This window comes from Syngnathus floridae, chromosome 1 (assembly GCF_059516105.1).
Source record: "Syngnathus floridae isolate MCC-2025c chromosome 1, RoL_Sflo_1.0, whole genome shotgun sequence".
Lineage (NCBI taxonomy): Eukaryota > Metazoa > Chordata > Actinopteri > Syngnathiformes > Syngnathidae > Syngnathus > Syngnathus floridae.
In genome coordinates, this window is record NC_142413.1 from 14,759,781 (window position 1) to 14,782,876 (window position 23,096).

Genomic DNA, 23,096 nt, shown 5'->3' on the forward strand with positions numbered 1-23,096 from the left:
TACAAGATACCAAAATGGTTTCTAAAGGGTTTACTGTATACGTGCTTAATAAGTATGTTGTAAATCCTTAACAAATTGTATTATAAAGATAAAACATGAGGTCACTTTGGGGTCTGCCATCCTAGCAAACAATATATTTTACACGTTAACAAAAGATGCAAAAAATCATTAATAAAATCTATTTTAGCCTCAGCCCACTTGGTTTAAGATTCTTAAGTCACACTTATTACCACATATCTTTAAAAAGCAGGAACAAACTAGGTAGGTAATACATTTGATATATTTCCTTATGAAAGTGTTAAACATGGTTAATTACAATCTCACAAATGCTTTGTAATCAATGTTATAAAGTGCATATAAATCTTTCAAAGGTTAACCCCCACTTTAAGGGTGAGAAGTTTTGGTGAGGTGCTTGTTTGGGTTTTAAAAAGTGGTTCCCTGCAAACACACTTACGTGCGAACACACACACAGGCACACCCACACACACACACACACACACACACAAAACAGCATCAGTCATTCACTTGAGTTGGGTGATTGACAGGATGAGCTTTCGAATAAGGAATGTCGCTGAGGAATTTGTGTGCCTGCCCGCTTGCCTAAATTTTTGTGTGTGTTCGTGTGCTCGCGTGCAGGTGTGTAGTTTGTTGTCTTTGGGGACATCTAGAACATGCCGCACAGAAACAAGTTTATCTTAATGCAAGAACTAAATGTAAGCCATCAATTAATGTGCACTAAAAAGTTAAAGATCGACTTTATGTGTTCTCGAATGGCCTTTCCATCCATCCATCCATCCATCCATCCATCCATCCATCCATCCATCCATCCATCCATCCATCCATCCATCCATCCATCCATCCATCCAACATGACTAAATGAAGCACCTTATTTTGAGGCAATAAAGACGAAGAGCGCATCTGCGTCTCCTTTCAATCACCTCGTCTCCAGACAGCCTCGTTATCAAATGCAATTAATAAGGTCGACTTTTAACAAGAGTAGCCAATTAAGTCATTTGAACAGTATGACTGTCTGGGTGATGCAACAAAACAATTCCTCTTTGGTTATATGAGCAGGATTTATGTTAAAATTATGGCTGGGACTAAAAATAAAATCTTCTGATTCACATTTTTCTGGGTTAGTTTGTAGAAGAAAAGCTGTTGACAATTATTTTATCATAAAAGAACACGGCCAGTGAGTTCCAAATGATACATTAAAATCCCCTTAGGCCTCAAATGCTAAGTTGGGCAAAATTTGTGAGATGACTCAAGAACTGTGGCAAACTAGTTATCACTTCTGCCTCACAGTTGATGATGTGTAGGAGAGATTTGTACAGATGAGCGTTCACACTACAGATTCATCATATATATCCACACATGAAAGAGGCCCAGGTCAAATTTGAGAAAAAAAAAAAGTGCATGAATACATTAGATATGTTGCATATGGGCAAAAGAAAAAAAAAGTCAAAATTGAGCTGCAACTTGCATGTTGCCAGAGACAGCACTTTTCACCAGATTTACACTAGGCATGAAAATAAAAGCCCAAATGTGCATAACAGCAAGAGCCAGCATGTCACAAAGTACAAGATTAACTCTGTTTTATGTGTTCTTTCTCAGAATGAGACAGCAATGCATCCAGGAGAAAGCTAGTGTAGCCCTGAGAATGATGAAGAGTTGGATTGTGAGATGCCATCTCATTCATCACTTTCATCACATTAATCTGTGTTGCCCTCTTGAAGATGATAAGAACAGCAATCACCAATGAAGGCTGCTCAATATTGCAGGAAGCTTATGCTCAGGTCAAGGACAGACTATTTCCAAGGATTCAAGAGGGCCGCAGACTGGATAATTATTATTTTGCAAATCAGAAAAACAAGAAAAGATAAGCACACCCTGGCGTGTGTAAAGCACAAATAAGGACAGTGTTATCTGCTTTTGTTGCCTGTTTGGAAACAAAGACAAGAGCTCTCAGCTAAGTGGAGATGGGGTAAGTCAAACTCTTAACCCTGAGGCAATAAGAGAAGTATGCTGAACTGACTGCTAACAAGGAAATGAGGCAGAATCAAACAGGAGAATTTTCTTGGGAAACACAAGATACAACAAGCTCCAGGCTGAACATAAAGAAAAGAAACAAAGAGATTTTGATGAGGTGAAAATAAATGTCTGCAATACATGGTGGTAGAGATCCCTACGATGAGGTTTCATAAAGTTTTCACAAATTAATTTGTTAATCACAATAGTCAACTTGCTATTAAAATCATGTTCCTGAGTGAAGGGCCACCATGTCCCCATAGAATGCCAAAAATGTCCACCCTGTCATTGTCCACCCTATGAGTAAACTGACAATGCAGCTACATTGCCTGCTTGTAGTTAATTTATTGAATGTGTGGACGCTTGATCAATTTCCAACTACGTAATACAATAAATATAAAGAATACTGCAAAAGGTCAACTTTTGGGGGGTGGTCTCTAAGGCACAGTAACATCCATTCCATGTGACAATTGAGCTACACTAAAGTGGGGCACTTTCGGGAAGTGACAAACGCCTTGTCCCTCTTTTGTGAGGGCTTTTGAACAAGATGTTTGTGTCAGTAATTGACTGAGGTGTTCTTCCATACCCCTCCCCTCCTAACAATGACAGAGTAAGGAACTTCCCAGGTAAGATTAAGGGCTCCAAGAAGTGAATAAATGCTACCTGATGTCAATGTCGTCTTCCTTCCTCCTCCTCCTCCTCACACCTCAGGAACTTGCAAAATCCAGTGTAAGTGATTTAGTCCCATGTTTGGTTTGTTGATGTTGAATCCACTGCAACAAAATATATATAAATAATGATAAAAAGGTGCTTAGAAAATTAATGTGGAACTACTTGTCTCTGCTTGAGACAACTTCTGACTTGCTTCACATACAATGCAAGACGACACTCCCTCAACAGAGCTCTCCTCCACCCTTTTCTCACCCGGGTCCTCCTCTCCGACACACACACACGCATGCACACGCACGCATACACACACACACACACACACACACACACACACACACACACACACACACACACACACACACGCAAACACGCATGTGCGCACACACACACACACACACACACACACACTTTTTGCCCAGATTGTCAACCATGCTTCCCCCCATTGCGCCTGCAGGCCTCCGGGCAAGGACTCAACTGCTTCAACTGCTGCTTATCGCACATTATTTGTTATTTTTGTTGATGTTAGAATTACATCCGTTCATCAAATTCAGGTAGGAGCTTGCTCCATTTTTTTGCCCCAATTACAGTACCTAGAATTTCAGAATGTCTTTTGTACAAAAACATCTGGACCTTTATGGTGAAGAACATACTTTGCTGCCAAACAACGTTTCAAAATACGTTCATCTCCTGAAGAAAATTACAAATAAACCTTACAAGAAGGGCTTGTTTGAACTGCAGCAGATGACTTGCCAACTGCCTGTACAGATTCTGTTGTACATATTAAAAGTTTCTATCTTTATTGATTTTTTTTAAATATTAAAATCTTGAAAAATGTGAGTAGGAATAAAAAAATATTATGCCGCCACTGTGGAATGCTTAAAGCTATCTTCAGGTTGTTTGGAATTGTACTGAACTATTTTGTTGTTGCTATCCCGAAAAGGCAACTACAAATTTTCTAGGCCCTGTTGTGTGTGCATTGTGGGAGGGTGCTGGAGGTATTACGACAAACTGACCTGTGTGTTACCTTAAATGACATCTTTGGCCCTTAAGATTTGAGAACAGGGGAGGGTTGGCTGTGGTAGAAGAAGACAATCAAGATTAGCCCTGTCTCTTAAGGTTATCAACTGAATAAATGTTGGCGGAGAACTTTTTAGAAAAAAAAAAATTCTTGGGACATCATTGCGGGACCCCTATCAACATTTCCTGTAAGAACATAAATAGAGCAGCCTGGTCTGACCTTGCGCAAACTGTCAACTACTATTACTAGTAGATCTACATTGCTGCATAACTGTTTCTTAATGGAGGTAAAAATTTGATTGACAAATCATGTAGGAAAGGCTAATGAATGAAAACTGATCAGTCATTGCTAGAACTGTATAATTAATCAATAATTGTTAATTAATTATAAGTAGTGTTATCATTATTATTATTATTAATATTATTATTAGGGTTCAAGGCCAGCTTCTCGTTGCTGCCTGGCTTCAGTCACCAGCCAGTTTTCGTTCTGCTGTCCTGCAACTCCGGTGACACCAGCAATCCAGCCTCCTGCTTCCCTTTCCCCACCATTTCAATAAAGTATGCATTGTGTTGCACTTGGTTGTCCAGCACGGTCAGTCACAATACAGCAAGTGCAGAAATACTGTGGCTTTCAAATCATTTTTCTGGGAAAATTTCTCAATAGAGTAACATATTTCAGACTATGCACTATCCGTAATGTGTCAGAGAGAGGGACCAGTCTCCCGAAACGTCTTTTTTAAGTCTTTGATTTTCTGAAAATAAATATAAAAAACAAATTAATGAGGAAGGTAAACAATAAACCGATAATAACTCAGTTTACCATTGCTTCATCAAAGTGACTCTATTGTGGCTTTCAGTCAATTTGGAATCAATCTCAGGGTCTATAGAAGTTGTGTAGTGTGTCTTGTGGTGTCTTGTGTCAACCCTGCAAAACAAAGTACATGGCCTGGAGGCAGAGTGATGAGGGCAGTGCTGGTATCTCTTCAACCCACTGGATGTAAGTATGCATACATGTGAATAAAGATGTAGACTGTGCTCTGCTTATCTAGTACTCGGGGAGCTGCGGCCCACATCAATCCAAACAGTCTGAATTTGGTGTTCAACATCAGATAAGAGCAAGGCGAGCGGTTTAAAGGCAAGTGGGTGGGGGTGACAAATCATGATGATAAATAGAGGAGATAATCAGGGCTGACCCTGACATACTCACACTAGTTCCAGAGACATCGAACTACGGAGCGCCTGTGGCTCAGGAGATAGAGCAGGTCTTCTTGCAACCAAAGAGTCCACTCTTCAAATCCTGTTCTGTCCAAGTCATATGTCATTGTGGTTGAAATGTGCATGAATATCCATAGTTAGATATAGATACGGGTGGGAATGTTGATTGTCCGCTACATTAAAAGCTTTTCCTTCATCACAACAGATTCATACAGGGTCTGCATCACTGCAGACATCACACCAATCCACCTGTCCATCTCCTGCTCCATTCTTCCCTTCCACTTGAACTCCTCCAATTGAGGCAGTATTTCATTGTCGACTTGGAGAGGGCACTCAACCCTTTTCGGCATGAGGACTATCGTCTTAGATTTGGACGAGCTGATTCTCATCCGAATTTCTTCACACTCGGGTGCGAATTGCTCCACCGGTGAAAATTGAAGATCGTGCCTTGAAGAAGCAAAAGAACATGATCTGTAAAAAGCAGGGATAAAATACTGAGTTCACCAAACCCGAATAATACAATTTTTAGTCCCCCACCCACCCCTACCACATGATTTATAATATCATAAAACGATTTGCTGGTTGAGATGCACAATTATCGTGAAAATGAGAATCAGGATATTGATCAATAATTATTATTAATCACGATTGTTCATTATGTGAAGGGGGGTAAACTACTTTTAAACAGTTTTCAGTGCAAAATGAGAACTTAGGACTCAAACTTTAAAATGAATGGAATATCATTTTAGAATAAATGATGATTTATATAATAAATTCAAGAACTTGAAGTTTATCAAGGGTGATTTAATTTGATGTTATCTCACTTGTTATTTTGGTATCTTAATGAAGGAAGGCTAAACCTTGCGTTTGCCCGTGGCAGTTGGCTGAGTACTGCTTGAAAACGCTCTTGATTATGCAGAAACTCACATTTCAGTGGAAATAAATAATAAAAAAATAAGGTTCGTATAATTGTGGAAGCCAAACGTGACCATGATTAAAGTTCGATTAATTGAGCAACCCTATGTACCTTACAACCCCATCTTGATTTATCCATGTTTAGAAAATGGCAGAAGATGCGACTAATCAAAACAACCCTCCATGAAAACAAGGCCTATGTGTGCATTATTATTGAGCACATTGAGAGTAAAATGTATAGAATGTTGTAACTTGCCCTTTAGAGCTGTGACAGAAGGCAAAGGGAAGCTGTCCTGGTCTATCGTGTCCAACATTCCATTGCCGAAAGATGACACATGGACATGTGGAGAAAGACTGCAGGAAAGGCAAGACACAGCGTGCTCCTTCCTTGGCCTGGATGTCTGTTGACCTTTTTTTTTCCCCTCACATTTGAATAACGTGTGAAAAAGTATCAGTAATTCTACTCGGATGAAGTTTGGGAGTCACTGTTTTTTTTTTCTGTGAGCATCTGTAATCTTCTTAAGATGATTTGAGGTTTTTTTTGCAATACTAGACTGTAATATTTGCATTTAGCAGAAGTACACAAAGAAGGGGATAATGAAACTAAGGCGGCGCATGGTGACACACGGACATATGGTCAAAAATGAACGGGAGAAGATTCCGCCACGAAAGTAAAACAAGAATAGAGGAAGGGAACTGTGATAGAACGCATACTGCAAGGCTCGAGGTGGACGGAGGGATAAGCGAGGAGGAGGTGGGACGATGGTGGTGGTGGGCTCCAGAAATAAATCTCAACAGAAGGTGGGCAGGAAGCCATGGCAGTAGGTGAACCTGAGCAGAAAAGAGCCTACAGGAAGTAAAAATCCTGATAGATCCCAAGCTGTTTGCTTTGCACTGTCACTGCCTTTACCTTCACCTTGTACAGTAGCTCCAGTGCAGGATTATTTTAGTATACATACTTTTTGTGACAATTATGTTTGGTGGTGTCCGTGCATTTTTTTTCTAAGGTAAAACATGTTCCTCAGCTCTATAAAAGGTTGTCAAACACGACGCTGCTTTCTGGCCAGCAGCAGATCATATTTTTTCAGGGCACGCACGTTGAGGCTAATTGTGCAACAATTGATTACATTCCATATGGGGGAAGAAAATTGCTTGCATACCACCAAAGGGATCAAACCAATTCCATTCTACCTGAGAATGGAATTGATTACATTCCACACCGGGATGAAAAGAAAACTGAAGCAGGCGCCCGCAGAGAGGGAACAGCGAGCGTCTCGTCACCCGATCCGTCGGCGTTCCGCCCCGCCGCTTGCCTGAAGATGCACAGATAATGAAAGGAAAAGCGGCAGAATTGGTCGCAGGCCCCGAATGGAGTCGTACTGACCTCCAGGTTGCGTTAAACTGTCGACGGATCCGTCAACAAGCACAATGGCGCATACAGTGTGATGTTGGTGAAAGAAGACTTTTAGTTATGCTTAGTTTTTGGTTGTCGAGGATTGTGCAAAATTGTGTTTGCATTGAGTATTTGGAGACTGTACCAGCGGGCCATTAAGAAACAAGCTTCGGGCCCCAAATGGATAGATTTTTTCTCTTGTTTATGTTTGTAGTACGTCAAGTAAGAGACCAGTGTTGGATTTTCATTATTTTTGGTCAAGGGAAGTTTTGTTTGCTCTCTTGGCCATGTCCAGCCTGCGCATTTTGCTGCCGACAAAAATATACTTTTGTTTGAACTGCAACTGTTGTGGTACGTCCGCACCTTCCAAGTTATGTTCCGGTACCCTAGGAATAAGCGTAATAATTACTGACAGGAATTATGGGGTCACCTGTTATGCCATGTAGACTGTGTGCCTCTCTTGAACTGATTTTGAAGGGAACGCAAGGAACCGCTTAAATTTTTCAGGAAACAAGTCGGCTGTGTTCAATCCCACAACAGCATAAATTCCAATTTCTCACTGCGTGTGTCTGCTAAAATATCAATAGAAAGAAAAGAAAATCGAACCAAACAAGTGTGGTGTAATCATAAATCAGTGACTCGTGACATAAATCAGATCACAACAATAATGCAAATAAATCTGAGGGATTTTCGACCCTATTATCCCGGAGTTTGTTTGAAATATTTTCATTTTTTCATGTTTATATTTGTTTGGTTTGACGATAAACTTCCACGGCGAGAGGAATTGAACAGCTCCTTTGAATGAAATCATCATTGCTTATTGTGAAGTGAGCCGGATTGGGTTTCCTCCCACCACACAGTTTGTGATCGCAAGTCAAGGCAAATAATTGCTCAAATGATAGTGACTTTAGTTTTGACTCAGAGGAACCAAAAACATGCTTGGTAGGCCGATTGAAGACTCCAAATTGTCCCTAGGTGTGAGTGTGAGTGCGAATGGTTGTCTGTCTCTGTGTGCCCTGCGATTGGCTGGTAACCGGTTCAGGGTGTCCACCGCCTACTGCCCGATGACGGCTGGGATAGGCTCCAGCACGCCCGCGACCCCCGTGGGGACTAAGCGGTTCAGAAAATGGATGGATGGATGGATGGATGGATGGATGGATGGATGGATGGATGGATGGATGGATGGATGGATGGATGGATGGATGGATGGATGGATGGATGGATGGATGGATGGATGGATGGATGGATGGATGGATGGATGGATGGATGGATGGATGGTTTCCTGCTCCATCACGACACATTTTAGGAGGTGATCTCAGTAGGCCTGCTGCCTTATTAGTTCAACGTAAGTGTCAAGAGCTGACAAGCATAACTTTTTCAAAAGATTAAGGATTGTGGGATAAAAATGCATTCAAAATGGAATTACACATCAAGATTCAAATTTTGTACTATGGTTTCCCGAAGCATTCTGAAAATTAGAGTGCTTTGATTCATGAACAACAGAGCATAATAGCAAATACAGTACCGTGTCCGTCAATTATAAATGTTTTTCCTACTTAATTTCGAATGTCTTTAGGGGCGCAACATGGTGCTTTGTGTTTTGAATTTGTAAGAATAATTAGTTGCCCTTCTTTAATGAAACAAAAGAAAACAACAAGATTACAATTCATTGGAGTGACTCTTTTAAACAAAAGTATTATGCAGACAGTGAACAGACGTGCTCAAGTGAAAGAGACTTTTAACGAGGTGAAGTGAATGCTGCAATGTGGAGAGATTAGAGGAAAGAGGAAAAAGTGAATGAAGACAACCAGAAGAGAGAATGAACGATGTCGGCGTCACGCCAAGCTGCAAAAGCCGTGTTGACAAAATAATGAAAAACTGCGGGAGAACAGAGCCGAAACTCCCCCTCCACATTTAAAGCTTAATTGGTGGAACAACACTCTGAATACTAGTGTATACCAGAAAAAATACTTTGAATGAGAGAGCATCACACTCTCAAATGAAAAAAACAACTACACAGACAACTATAAAACAGTGGTGTGTGTGTGTGTGCATTGGGATAAAAAGACAGATGGTACATGAAGCAGGAGGTAGGATATGCTAGTCCAATTTTATGTGTGTTTGGGTGTGTGCGCGAGCTAACAGCGTGTCACAGGAAACTAACGCATGTGCAGAATTGATTTTTGAATTTGCCTGTATGCGCCTATGAGCCACAGTGCCTGTTACTTTTTTGCGAGGGGGTCATCTTATAATCAGGGTCGTCTTATATTCAGGCCAATACGGTAAGTGGCTTTGGCTTGCCAGACTAACATTGCGCAACTTCGTGGTGCCAATAGGAGACACACCAGAAGGAACAACACAATGAGTTGGATATCACCATTAAATTGTGATACACAAACTGCTGAATACTTTACATTCTATGTAACCATGTTATTATTCCATTTGTCAGTGTAATAAGGTACAGTTTTGTATTCAATAAGGAACTACGATTTGAGACCAGTGTTTGCATTGAAAAGAGTAGTAAAAGAACAAATTCTGTGCCTGCTCTGTGCCTCGTGCAGCTTTGGGACTCTCCGACCACTGTCTAGTTCATCTGATCCCAACCTGCAGGCAGAAATTAAAAACCTCTAAGCCTGTGGTGAGGACAGTGGAGTCAAAGCATGACCTCCAAGCCTGCTTTGACTGCACCGATTGGGGTGTTTTTGAAGCAGCTGCAACTTCAGACCTGCATGAACTCACCGATACTGTGACATCATACATCAGCTTTTGTGAGGATTTGTGAGTGCTGACTAATACCTTCTGCATGTACAACAACAAACCGTGGTTTACATCAAACCTCAGGATGCTGCGCAAAGCCGAGGAGGAGGCCTACAGGAGTGAGTACCATGACCTGTTCAGGGAGGCCAGGAACACACTGACCCGAGAGATCAGGAAAGCTAAGAAGAGCTTTGGGCAGAGTTTGGAGGGACACTTCTCAGCCAATCCTGAGCCCTCATCAGTGTGGAAAGGCCTGCAGAGCATCACGGGCTTCAAGAGACCAACCCCCTGTCCTGTGGAGAACCCAACGCTTGCAAACCAGCTAAACAGGTTTTACTGCAGGTTTGAACGGTCCAGCCACACAACAGGACCTCCTGCATCACAATCAACTTCCGCTCCTCCCCCCACAAAAGCTCCACCATCATACCGGTGGCCAAGAAGCCCGCCATCACAGGATTGAATGACGCCTTGACATGTGGTTATGAAATCCTATGAGAGGTTAGTGTTGAGCCACCTGAAGGACATCACGGGCCCCCTGCTCGACCCACTGCAATTTGCCTACCGGGCAAACAGATCGGTGGATAATGTGGTCAACATGGGGTTGCACTACATCCTGCGCCACCTAGACACCCCAGGGACGTACGCCAGGATCCTGTTTGTGGACTTCAGCTCGGTGTTCAACACCATTGCTCCCGACATCCTCCACCAGAAGCTCATCCAGCTTGCGTTGCTTGCCTCCACCTGTCAGTGGATCACCAGCTTCCTGACCAATAGGAGACAGCAGGTGAGGCTGGGGACCATCACATCCGACACCCGGACCACCAGCACTGGTGCCCCCCCAGGGGTGTGTACTCTTCCCACTGCTCTTCTTTCTCTACACCAACGATTGCTCTTCAGGAGACCCTTCTGTGAAGCTCGTTAAGTATGCGGACAAAACCACTCATTGGACCGATCCGGGACGGTGACGACACTACGTACAGACAGGAGGTGGAGCGCTGTACGCCAAAACCAGCTGACAGAGACACAGCCTCTTCCCCCAGGCCCAGTCGTTCTGATGAACTCACACCACTCAGAGTCTCAGAGACATCACTGGGCAATATTATCCTGCTCTTGCCATCTAAATGTTGTTAGTCACCTGAATGTTGGCAGTCATTTAAATGTTGTACAGAGGCTGAGATCAACCGGAGTCAACTTTCTTGTTTGGCATGCACAAACTCGGCCAATAAAGCTGATTCTGATTCTGAAATAGATTGAATTCTCAAGAAGCACTGTACAGTATACAGTGTTGGTTGAAAGAAGGTCAGAAGAAAACTAGGTCACACTTTAAATTACACTTAGTTGTAAGAACAAGTAGGACGATGACACAAGCTGACACAAAAGCCCAAGAAATAACAATTCAATGGTCGTCCCCGACACCCACCACCACCTCATCCTCCATTCCGAGTTGATGTTGCATAGTGACCTTGACACTTCTGCTATTGGTTTTGTTTTCCCAGCATGCTTTCTTCTACAAAACCACACTGAGCTGTGGGCGTAGCATTATATCAGTCCACAGTGTTTTAGATGTATCCATTCTTCAACACCTCATTGAAATGATCAGGATCATTATCATGCTTGCAGAGAATTTTCTGATGAGCTGGTCATTTGAGTCAGGTGACCCCTATATTAGCGACTCACTCGTGTGTATGTTTTTAAATGTTATGGTCAGAGAGAGATTTAATTGCCATTTCAATGGGTACAGCATGTTGGTTTCCCCAAGTACAAGAAAGTTTAGTAAAATACACAAACATAACTTTGATTGCTAACACATTTATTGGTGATTAGGTTCAAGCTCATGTTTGATATGTGACCCGTTGTGCAAATGAGGTTTTTAACACTATAAAATGCTAATTTTTCATTAAACTTTGTCGTGTTCTGATTGGGGAGTGCTGGAACAGATTAATATAATTTCTATTCATTTTAATTGGAAAAATATGATTTGAGATTGAGTTGTGATTGTTCTATACTTACAAACGCCGATACTTACAAACTTTTAGAGATACGAACTGGAGCCTGGCGATTGTTTTATATCCACTTACGAACCAAATTTCGACTTCTGAACCGCCGCCCCAGACGTTATCAAATATAAAGGAAACATAAGACAAACTGAAGACAAACCCAAAAGTGTTACCTGTTGTTGCAGAGAGAGTGAATGAGCACAGCACAGGTGCCACCACTCAGATGGCCCTACCCCTTCCTGCCAGGGGAAAACTCCCACAACAGACAGGGGAGGGCCGTGTCAAAGGTCAACAATGAAGTTTTGGTCATAAAGGTTTGAAAAAACAAAAATAAAACAGTTGTTTTTGTTTTCTGTGTTTTTTATACAGAGTAATAGGGCAAAAGTGTGACTTATGGGATAGTCCGGAACGCATCATTTGCTTTTACATTGATTCCTATGTGAAACGTTGCTTCTACTTAAAACATTTCTACTTACAAACCCGAACGTGGAACGAATTAAATTACTAAGTAGAGATACCACTATACATTACAACATCACAATGCTATATTAGCCTTCTTCTTTTGGCCAATTAAAAGTGACTGTATCTGCAAATTAGTTTGGAGTCAGTGAGCAGCAAGTGGTCTCTGATCTCGGATCTCCCTGATTTGTTAATGTGTCACGTACGTTGCTCTTTTTACTCCTTCCTTTTCAGCCTCAGTGATTAAACGTCTTTGAAGGCGGCTAATCGAGTTGGTGCCGTTATTTTGCTGTGAACAAAGTCCTTTTCCTTCCCACGGGCGCTAGCTCCTTGCCACCTGAGCTGATGCTAATTTCACGGTGCGCAAAAGGCTTTGCCATTGTTGATATCTGATTAACACGTCTGATCGCAGGATTTGGATTGAAACTCTGCCTCGATTGTTGACAGGTACATAGCCACTGTTACTCTGGAAAAAAAACAAGCAGATGACATTTTTTCCACATTCAACAAATGATAAGCTTGATGCCTTTTTATCTTCTGCTTGCTCTTGCATTTAAACATTATTTCTCAGATTAAATTCCTGTGTTGGCAAAGCTGCTTATTCCTTGCCGTGCACCTCAATCGTCAATACATTTTTACATGCTGACATTATTCAAAGCATCATAATACACACAATTTTTCAACTGGAGGGAACAAAACTAAAAAGTTGTGTCATTGTGGCAATCTGGAGCCATGATGCATTAACCAAGAATCGATCGGATCTCAATGTGTAAAAAAAATAGTGACACAAAATGAAACATTATTACCAGATGATTACTCTCATTTTTATTATATAGGGTAAAATAGTGCTAATTTTACGTTATTGATTTTTTTTTTGGGTGATTGTGATCAGGGTTAGGGTTAGGATTGTAATGTTTTAACAAACAAACAAATAGACAAATAAAAATAAATAAATAAATAAATAAATAAATAAATAAATAAATAAATAAATAAATAAATAAGTCGTTTCATGCTGCCTATTCGACACAATTATTCTCGGACCAAGTGTTTCCTTATTTTGCCTGATAAACTTTGATCAGCTTTTTCCAGTTCAGTACTCTTCTTGAATTTGTCCTACTAAAGAAGCAACGACTTCTTTTTCGTCCTCCAAGGACATCACATCAACATGGTGACAAAGGGAAAAACACCAAACACAGCTGTGGCTCTTCAATTGAAAAGAACGTCACATTCTATTCTTTTTTTTTTATCTGTCTGTCCTCTTGTCTGTCTATTTATCTATTTACTTTTACTTATCATTATTTTTTCTTCATTGAATGCACAAAAGAAATGACTTTTGTTTGTTCTATTAAATACACAAATGTTTAAAAACTGCTATTTTCCAACTAATGCCATGGGTACAGTCTCGAGCCTTGTCTATTCAACAAAAAAATAAATAAAAAGCCGTAAGTTTTAATCAAAACATTTTAAACTTTAAAAATACGTATTTTTGTGGCTGCAATATCCTCAGCGAGTAGCTGATTAGCCAACGTAGTGTCGCTAAACAGATTGGTTGCCTCAAGTTCTTTTGGGAGACTAGACAGTCCGTGTTGCCTGTGTATATGTTTGCATACGTTTTTTTTTTTTTTACAATGTATTAGTACCATCTTTTGGTGCAAGTTAGAAACTACACAGTTGCTGACACTATTTCTGTGTTAGGTCTTTCTCTCTTTGCTTTTTGAGTAGAGAAAAACGCGCACGCACGTAAAGCATCAGTTGACATGACTGACGGCTGCTTGTCCCGCCTCCTCGAGGGACCTGCGCTGATGGACGGAATCGTGTGGGAAGCACGTGACTTTTAGAAATTTGACTTTATATGCATTTAGTCCACACAGACAGAAGACTAGTAATAAAAGTGCCTAAAGTTATGATAAATTCAGACAGTTACATCTCTGCAAAAGAGTGTGTCTGTGCTCGCTCTACTGAGAACAGAAGATCCTGATTGGCCATGTTTGAACATGCCAATGCAGAATGTTGTGCATTTCTGTATTGATAACGATGATTAAAGATGTTTTAAAATTAGAATAATGGTTTTACGGTTTGAATTGGATGCATTCATGTTAATAACACAAACAGGGTAAGGAGCGGAAAACTACTAGTTGAGATCTTCAAAATAATTGAAACAAGACATGACAGCTGTCTGTGAAGCGAGCCAGGTTAGACGGTTAGAAGAACACCGTCATATCATTCAGTGGAGTTATCAGCAAAAAAAAAAAACAGATGTAAGACAGACATGTCATTTTAAATATCAACAAAATATGTGCATGCCTGAACCAATGTACTACATACATCATCTTACGCCAGATCCAGCCTGCAACAACAAAGCATTTAAGTTGAACACTCCAAAAGAACAACCATACATTGGAACTGTACACCTACTTTTGGCCTCACCTGTATTTTATTTTCTTGTAAAAGATCCTTGAATGTGCGACAAATGCGTAGTTCTCCAGAAACACTCAAGTAAAACAAACACAAAAATATGAATTTATGCTTTTTGCACACACGGAACAACTCTTCCTATGTGTGTTGGTAAAATTGAGACCTACTACGTTTAAACAGAACTCGAGATTTCTTCAGTAGGCCAAGATAGTTGCAGCAGATCCGATTTATTAATGGCCATGCATTTCTACAGACCTACAGTATCCGTGTAGGGTCAATTAAACCAATTCATATAGATGCTGCTGTCAAGTATTTTATTTCTCACATTCAGTAACCAAACATACAGTACACAGCCACACAAGTCAATTTAGTAACACAAACATGTTTCAGGTCATTTTTTTTCCCACCAGACATTACACTTAAACATGTTAGCTAAACATGTTTACACTTTGATAGAAGTGCTCATTTCTTCTTCTGCCATTTTAACTGAGTCAAAATCGGTCACGTGAGTCAATTGGAAGAATTTGGGAAAATGTGCAGACTGCTTATTGCTCGTTAAACCCAAGCATTTAAAGTGGAAGACATCATAATGCTTGTGACGCCTTACCCAATTTGAACAATTAAAGCAATGTAATGACGGCCAATCTGGCTCAAAGCAAGGCAATTAATTTTGTTTAGCTTTAACAACATTCTTTTTTCATGAGGCATTTTAGAAGGCGGCCAGAGCATTTCTTCACACATTTTAGAGTGGTTTATGTCCTGGTGGACAATTAAAAGCCGTTTACTCCACCTGATCACATGATATGGAAAAACGGTTGATTTGGCTCACGGTCAACATCAAAGGTAAACGGCTGAATTTGAGAAGACCTATGAGTTTCAACAACAAAATAAAAAATGACAGCGCCAATGGTTGTGCTGTTTCCATGGTAACCAGGTTGCCATTTAAACAGGCAGTAAAACAGCCCCAACTCAAAAAAAAGAGCAGTCCTTCCATAGCTGTACATTCTTTTGACAAAAAAAAAGAAAGATTCACATTAAAATGTGCTTCAATAGTTCACCACAAGTTCTCCCTCCACCCAGTGGCTGTTCCTCTGCTCCTCCCGAGGCCTCTTTCTCTCAGTAGAACCTCTTGTTTCGCTCCTGCCGCTTCTGGAAGACCACGGCACCCACCACGCCACACACCACGACGCCCAGCAGTGCACACAGTAGTATCAAGAACACCTTCCAGCCTGTCAATGGCGTGCCACGGAAGTTCCCCGTCGGGTCGTCAATATTGTCTGTGGGGTAAAGCATATTGTCCATTAAATAATAAAAACATTATTTCCAATAGTTGTTGCAATTAGTCGACTAATCGGACCATATGCAAATTGCAGTACCGCACATCAGAAACCAGCTGCTTTAACTGCTCTTGAATTCCTCAAGATGTGTGCAAATGAAAAGCCAATTAAAATGAACTTTATTTAAAGTGTGCAGCTTGCACCGGCATTCCTGATATGGTTACGCAAATGATGATTGTAAACTGCAGGACCAGTTAAGCGTCCATGACAAATTTATCCTTTGGGGGCAATATATGAGATGAATGACGGTGTAACTTAAAGGCGATAGTGTGGCTGTAAAAGGTTTTAAAATGGAACCACATACTACGCATAGTTGCACTCAGAACACTATTAAAGTATATATGCTGTAAATACAAATTCGTTCAAATACAAAATACGGCTCCATTCTACAGCATCCAAATAACTCATGACGTTTTCACAGTATATTAGCGCTCTCTATTGGTTAATGGCTGATACCGCAGCCACATAAATTCAGGAATGACAAAGTACACCCAAGCAATGGTGAAAAAAATTGATTAAAATTGGAAACTACAATTTTGTGACTGTTTTTGAGATTTTATATGGCCAAGCCCAACATCACACAGGTGTCCCCACCAACCAACCTTTGGGCGACTTGAGCAGGCTGACGCTTGGCTCGATCTTGGTCCAGTCCAGGTTTTCCTCCTCAGGAGTATGCTCAACCATCAGTTGGTACAGCTTCATTGAGATTATGTCATGGTTGTCTACCAGAAGGAGGAAAGATGTTAGACACAACGCCTACTTCCTTAGGTACAAAGCAAAACTCTAAGGCTACGTTCTCACTGCAGGTCAAACAAGATTTTTTTTTTTTTATACAATGTGTACAGCATAATACTAAATGTTTTCAAATTAAGCTCATCTGAATATAAATCACAGGTATCTGATCTGAAATATGGAATCAGGTGATGCTCAGCCAACCTACAGTATATATCATCAAAAGGCAAGTTATTAATGAAGTAAGCAATTTTTTTTTATGGGACATTACAAATACTTTTATCATTAGCCTTCAATTATAAATGCACAGAACTGTTTGTAGTCTGTTTGTAACTTCTTTGTTTTGTTGTATTTTATCTTGTAATAGTAAACATTTTTGTAATGTGAGTTTTTTTCTTTCAACGTTTCTATTAGTTGACTATTTTTCTCATAATATAAAATATTTATTAGTATACTTTACTGAAAGCATGCTAACTTTACTCTTGTGACTGCACATTTTAATTTTTTTTTTTTTTTTTTAGTTACTGTAAAAGTGATAAACCAGAAAGATCTCCAGTGGCCGCTGAGGCGCCGAAGAAATATCCCGTGGGAAGACGAACGCCTCCGATGTCGATGCATTCCTTCCACTCGTTCTTGTCATCCACGTCCACCATCACCTACAGGGCGGCAACACCGCATCAAAGCACTAGACTACCATGTTCCACCAATATAGAGTTGTTAAACAATACATACAGTGAGTCTCCCTTTGGAGTAGCGAATAGCAAGGTAGGTGTCAAACTCTCGGTTTCGGATCTCGGCCGAGCAGCCCCCCAGCTCTGACGAGCGTCCGTCTTTGCCATGATCGTAGCTCACCGAGCCATTGTTCACCATGGCCGAAATGTACGGGAAGGAACGCTGAGGACACCAATAAGCAGACAGAGTTGATTTATTTAAAACTGTGACATATTCAGATTGAAAAATGTTATGTAAAAAGTGAGTGAAAATGCTGAGAGATGATGTTGCAACATAAAAAAAATAGCAATGGTTAAAAAAACACGGTGGAACCCGGAAACCATGCAACAAAATCTCTAAGTTGAGTTCATCTAGACACCTGGAAATGGCTGCTTCATATCAAAATAGCCGAATGGCTGTGTTTTGTCTTGCAGGTTTTTTTGTGGAGTCTTGATAGACATGCTTCCCAAAATTTCATGTTGCTAAGCAAATGACCCAGGATTTCCTTTTCTGATGATCATTTTGATAATCGACGAAAGAAATATAGTCAAATACTTTTTCAAATAACTGAATAAGATTTACAAAAAACATTCTATTCAAATTTTTACCCCTTATACAAAAACAGGACATTATTTCAAATTGATGGTGCAAAAAATGCACTAACATGATTCAGTGACTGGCTTGATCTATAAGATGTCAGAAAATAGACCCCTTTCCATGTCTGCAAACAACATTGACTAATCAGGATGCAAGTTTGGTGCAGAAAGCACATTGGGGTATGTTAATATCGTATGCACACACAATCCAACTAACTAAAGAATGGGGGGGGACCTAGTAAAGAAGGGGGGGGGGACCTATGATAGGAAGCAACTTTCAGATAATCACGGGTTTACGGAAGGAAGATGTTCCAAAGTGGCCCGATGTTGATTTAGTGGAGAAACCTCATGTTTACTGTAGCCCTGCTTGGATCATCGTCAAAATAAAGAACTACAAACTACAGCAGACACAACCTGCTCTGGCGCCAGGGGTTTCCAGCTAAGACAAACTGGTTCAGACAGGTCCTATAGGACCTTTGGAAATAACCATAAAGTGGCTGCTTCAAACCAAAAAGGTGGACAAGAACGAGAAGAAAATGAGAAGAAAACATGGAGTAGCGCTTTAACTTAAAAATGAAACTGGCGACAGCATGCTGACAAGAAGGTCAGCACTCACGTCAACCGAGTCATCGTTTGAGTACGTATCGATAAAAACCGCCAGGCCGTGGAACATGGCGTGGTCGGAGAAGACAGGTCCTAAGGACAGAGGAGGCGGTCATTGGCAGGGTGGCGTGCAGCGTACACTTACGTCCATGCCTTGCAGGTCGTTGCGGAAGGTGTCCAGAAAGATGGACAGGCCTACAAACTGATCCTGGTTACCAAACACCGAGCCTAAGATGGAGGCAGAGAGCGCGTGACACAGCAGTACGTTTGTGTGGCTACTTCAAAAGCAATGAGGAAGAAGACCTTTTCATGACCACCACATTGATACGAGAAAGACATGGTTGTAAATGACACTCGTATAACTGGAGCAATTGCGAGCGCCATTTACGATAACGTGACGTCATTCCAGCAAACAGCGAGCATGTTTTGAAACGTTTCATGGTGTCATTGTTATCGGTAGCAATGACCTAGTCTAGTGACCGCCGCAGCCAATACCGGTGATTACACCGCAGGTTGGACTTTCTTATAGGTTTTATGGCCAATTCTGGTAGCAGTTTCTACTTTGCAGAACAAAGCGGAACAATGGAGCTCGATAACCAGAAAATTCCAAAATTGACAGTGGCGTTTGTGGTCTGTGCACCCACTAAAAGTCGATCAATCTGTATTGAGCAATCTAGCTGACGAGAACCGAGTATGTCGTCACAGTTTATGACTAATTACTGATTACGAGAAATACTGGACAGTAAGTGTAGCAACAATTTGCGACGTGTGGGTGTGAGCATGTATTACAGAGGTGCCACAAAGCATCAGTCACGTGATGCAATGCGGCCGCTATTGCATGCGCGTACGCCAAAATATAATGAGGCTTTCAAAACGTACCTTCGATCGCCGTAAATAGCAGCTACAAAAATTACGAAACCAGCAGCTATGCTTACCTGCATGCAGTCTGTCTTTCGTGTACCAGAAAGCGATGCCGTCACCATGGAGATTCTTCTTGCCCAGTCCATGGATTTTAAAGTGGACGTGCAGTTCCCAGTCTTTCAAGTAACATGGCTGCATGAAAAAAAAAAAAAAGCCTCACAACCACTGGCCCTACTTTCGCTTTGTTTCATAGCAAAACTAGAAACTACTGTTCGGGTTGTTTTGAATTATTTCAGAAGTTTAAGCTATAAATGCTTGCGCAATATGGATTTTACCATGCATTGTAATCTCCTGCTATGTTTCAGAAAAAACACTTGTTGCTGAACCTAACACTCTTAAATCAGAAAAAAATAAATATATTACTACATTCCATATCATATTATTGTAAATACATCTATATTTTATTTTTTTTCAATTTCAATTCCAATGACGTTGGGAAATTGAGTCAAACATGAATAAAAAACTGAAAACAAGGCTTCGCAAATCACGTTCAACCTACAGTGTGTATAATTGAATACACCACAAAGACAATATATGCAATATTCCAACAGACAAACTTCTTTTTTTTTAGCAAGTTGATGAAATTTTATGGGTGCAACACATTCCAAAAAAGCTGGGTCAGGGTCATATTTATCGCTGTGTGATGTCACCTTTTCCGGGGACAATATTTCTCCAAATCCTCTGGACGTTTTAATGGTATTATGAACCGTAGATGAGTCCTAAATTCCTTGCCATTGTACATGAAGGTCCTTTAACTGTTTGACTATTTTGTCATGCACATGTTCTCAAAAAAGTGAACCTTTGCTCATCTTTACCAAATAGAACAATTTGCCAATTGGAACAATTTGAACATTGTATATCTTGTCTTTGTAGTGTATTCAATTAAATATAAATTGAAAACATGCTTCACTGTATTCTGGATTTATTTGTTTAACACAACATGCTAACTTAGGGTTGTATTATTATTATTGTTGTTGTTATTATTATTAACACATATTATTATTATTGAAATACATAATATTAATATTTAATAGATAATACAATGTATATTATATTAATAATAATATTATTACTCTTAAAATGTGCCATAGTACAAACATGGGCTTATTCAAAATCAGTGCAGAAAAAAAATAATCTACAAAACTTTACTCTCAGTGTGATTTTTTGCCAGTAATTTCACTGATGTTGCATATAGAACTATTCATCATTTTCTGCTTTTTTGGTGTGTTGTACTTGAGAATCCCACTTTGATTAACTATTAAACAAATAAAAGGTGCTCACGACAGTATTCCAGATGGATCCCTGTCTGCTTCTCTCATCTGGAGTGAGTCGCACATAGGAGCTGGTGACCAACGTGCTCCCTGAAAAGTCCCACTGGCTGGACGGGCTGCTGCCCACGCCTAATACACAACATACAACTGGTTGGTGAATACAACACAACACATTCTAATAATCACCACATAGCTGGAAATATGCAGTGAGATTCAGTATGTTGATTTGAAATATCAACCCTGACTTGAAAGGAAGCGATGCCTGGTCTCTAGCAGCAAGAAATAGGCAGACGCAATGTTCAGAACAATGTGTAAAATCGTGGATTAATTTTGATAATAGAGGTGTAAACGTTTTTAGTGGTGAATCCTTGTGGTGAAGATGGCTAGTCAAATTAGTTTGAGTTCACAAATGAAATGATAAAAGTTCTCATTTACTTACCACGTTATTAACTGAAGTAGAAGATTATTTATCATTATTATTTATTTTAGCATAAAACAGGTATGTGTAGCAAAACTCATATTGCTCCTTGTACAGTCAATCATTTAACATTCATTGTCATGGGATTGGGTAAACACAACCACATTCCCTATTATGAGAGGGTATGTACTCTTATACAACCATGCAACTCTAAATCAGTTGATTATTACAACCATGCAACTCTTTACCAGAACGTTCATTCTCAAAAGCCTTTTCCCCTCAATTGAGTTGTACGCGTTACTGGTCAGGTTAATGATGGAAATAATTAAGTACTTTTACAATTAAGTACTTTTGTAGATTTCTTTGATTCCACAGTCTTCAGTTCATTTTCTTTGACTACCTTCAAAGCGCTATTAACATTACACAATGAGTAGGAAAAAGAACAACCACGTAATTACTTGTTATCAAAGTAGCAGTTTAAGATACACTGCCGAATAAAGCATATCAGAGACAAAAAAAAACAACGTTTACAACTATGTCTGGAGTTGTGAAGGAAAGCAAGCGAGCGAGCTAAAGTTCAAGTCTTCCTACCTTGGTAAGGTTTCATCAACGAATGTTCTCGTTTAAGGTGCTCTGCGTTGCCATCCGTAATGTCGCCGCACACTGCCTTTAACACGAACGCGAGAAGGAGACACACACAGCACGCCATGGTCCGAAAACTTGCCATGTTGCACCACAAAACTAACATAAATAGTAAGAATAATACTCTTCAAATAGGCGAATCGCAAACTCTATGAAGAAGCAGGTACGTCGCTATTCTCTTCCGGAAAGAAACTACCAATAAGCGAAAAGTCCTCTCGTATCTTTTCGATCAAAGCGAAGACATTTTATTTTTATTTTATGCTCATATTTACCAAACCATCTACTTGATTTTCAAATTTCAAGATTCAAGACTAGTGTCCACTTGAGATTGAACCAGTGTTTTGCTAGAAATAATGTCCAACTCTGTGTGTTTCTGTACAGTACACGTTTTTCAGGGCACAATAGACCAGGGCCAATCAGAGACAAGCACATCGCAATATAAACCAATCAGTGAGAACCTGTAGTTCAAGATTACGCCATTAGGTAGTAGTAGATGACGGAAGGGAAATTAAATTGACGGCTCGGAAACGAGGACGACTATTATTCTTCATTTTGATATTCTCAAATTGCGATAATATTGTGATCAGTAATAATCTGTTTTAATTTTGGTTTTTATAGCCCTTACTTGAAACCTCTGAGACTGTTTAGACCGTGACCCAGACTTGAGACCCTAATTTGAACCCCCAACCCAGAACCTTAACCTTGTTTTAAAGTACCTATTCCAGGCTTGGAATTCATTTACCGTGGCCAAAAAACATCATTTAAAACGTTAATCTTGAAACTCTTAAACCCTAGCTCGTGTTTTTGAAACCAAATCCTCCATTGAAGTCCGAATTTGAAATCCAAACACTTGCTTGAAAATTCACTAGTTTGAAACCCCAATTGAAAACTTGTAACCTGCTCGTAACCTTACCTTGAAACCTGAGCATTTAAAAAAAAAAAAAAAACTGACACATCTCTTATTGATAGCCCCTCTTTTTAACTGTAACCTTGTCTTCAG

The 23,096-nt window shown here is 40.1% G+C and overlaps 3 protein-coding genes across 3 annotated transcripts in view; 1 reads left to right on the plus strand and 2 right to left on the minus strand.

Annotated features, from left to right (window-relative positions):
* fat2 (FAT atypical cadherin 2) overlaps positions 1–5,288 on the minus strand; it is an 80,898-nt gene extending 75,610 nt beyond the window's left edge. Inside the window, exons 1-2 of the mRNA XM_088374907.1 lie at positions 4,922–5,288; positions 2,692–2,801 (exon numbers count right to left, since the gene is read on the minus strand). The gene's annotated coding sequence lies outside the window, so the exon portion shown is untranslated. The remainder of the gene's footprint in view (positions 1–2,691; positions 2,802–4,921) is intronic.
* A 9,870-nt stretch (positions 5,289–15,158) lies between these two features.
* lman2 (lectin, mannose-binding 2) lies at positions 15,159–22,456 on the minus strand. The gene is made up of 8 exons (XM_088375010.1): positions 22,046–22,456; positions 21,047–21,165; positions 19,780–19,897; positions 18,990–19,072; positions 17,667–17,828; positions 17,476–17,590; positions 16,805–16,924; positions 15,159–16,142 (listed from the first exon to the last, which is right to left on the minus strand). Exons 1-8 carry the CDS (start codon positions 22,200–22,202, stop codon positions 15,982–15,984), a joined length of 1,035 nt encoding a protein of 344 aa, XP_088231136.1. The 5' UTR covers positions 22,203–22,456; the 3' UTR covers positions 15,159–15,981.
* The window catches only part of htr4 (5-hydroxytryptamine receptor 4), a 64,482-nt gene continuing 63,265 nt past the window's right edge, over positions 21,880–23,096 (plus strand). Inside the window, exon 1 of the mRNA XM_088374983.1 lies at positions 21,880–22,049. The gene's annotated coding sequence lies outside the window, so the exon portion shown is untranslated. The remainder of the gene's footprint in view (positions 22,050–23,096) is intronic.

Bases quoted from the DNA above. Each gene is read 5' to 3' on its own strand.
- lman2 (XM_088375010.1), bottom strand. From the start codon at position 22,202: ATGTTAGTTTTGTGGTGCAACATGGCAAGTTTTCGGACCATGGCGTGC. The intron at 17,591-17,666 runs GTATGTATTGTT...GCCGCCCTGTAG, and splicing joins ACTCCAAAGGGAGACTCACT to GTGATGGTGGACGTGGATGA. The intron at 16,143-16,804 runs GTTGGTTGGTGG...TTTACCCCACAG, and splicing joins CCTGCTCAAGTCGCCCAAAG to ACAATATTGACGACCCGACG.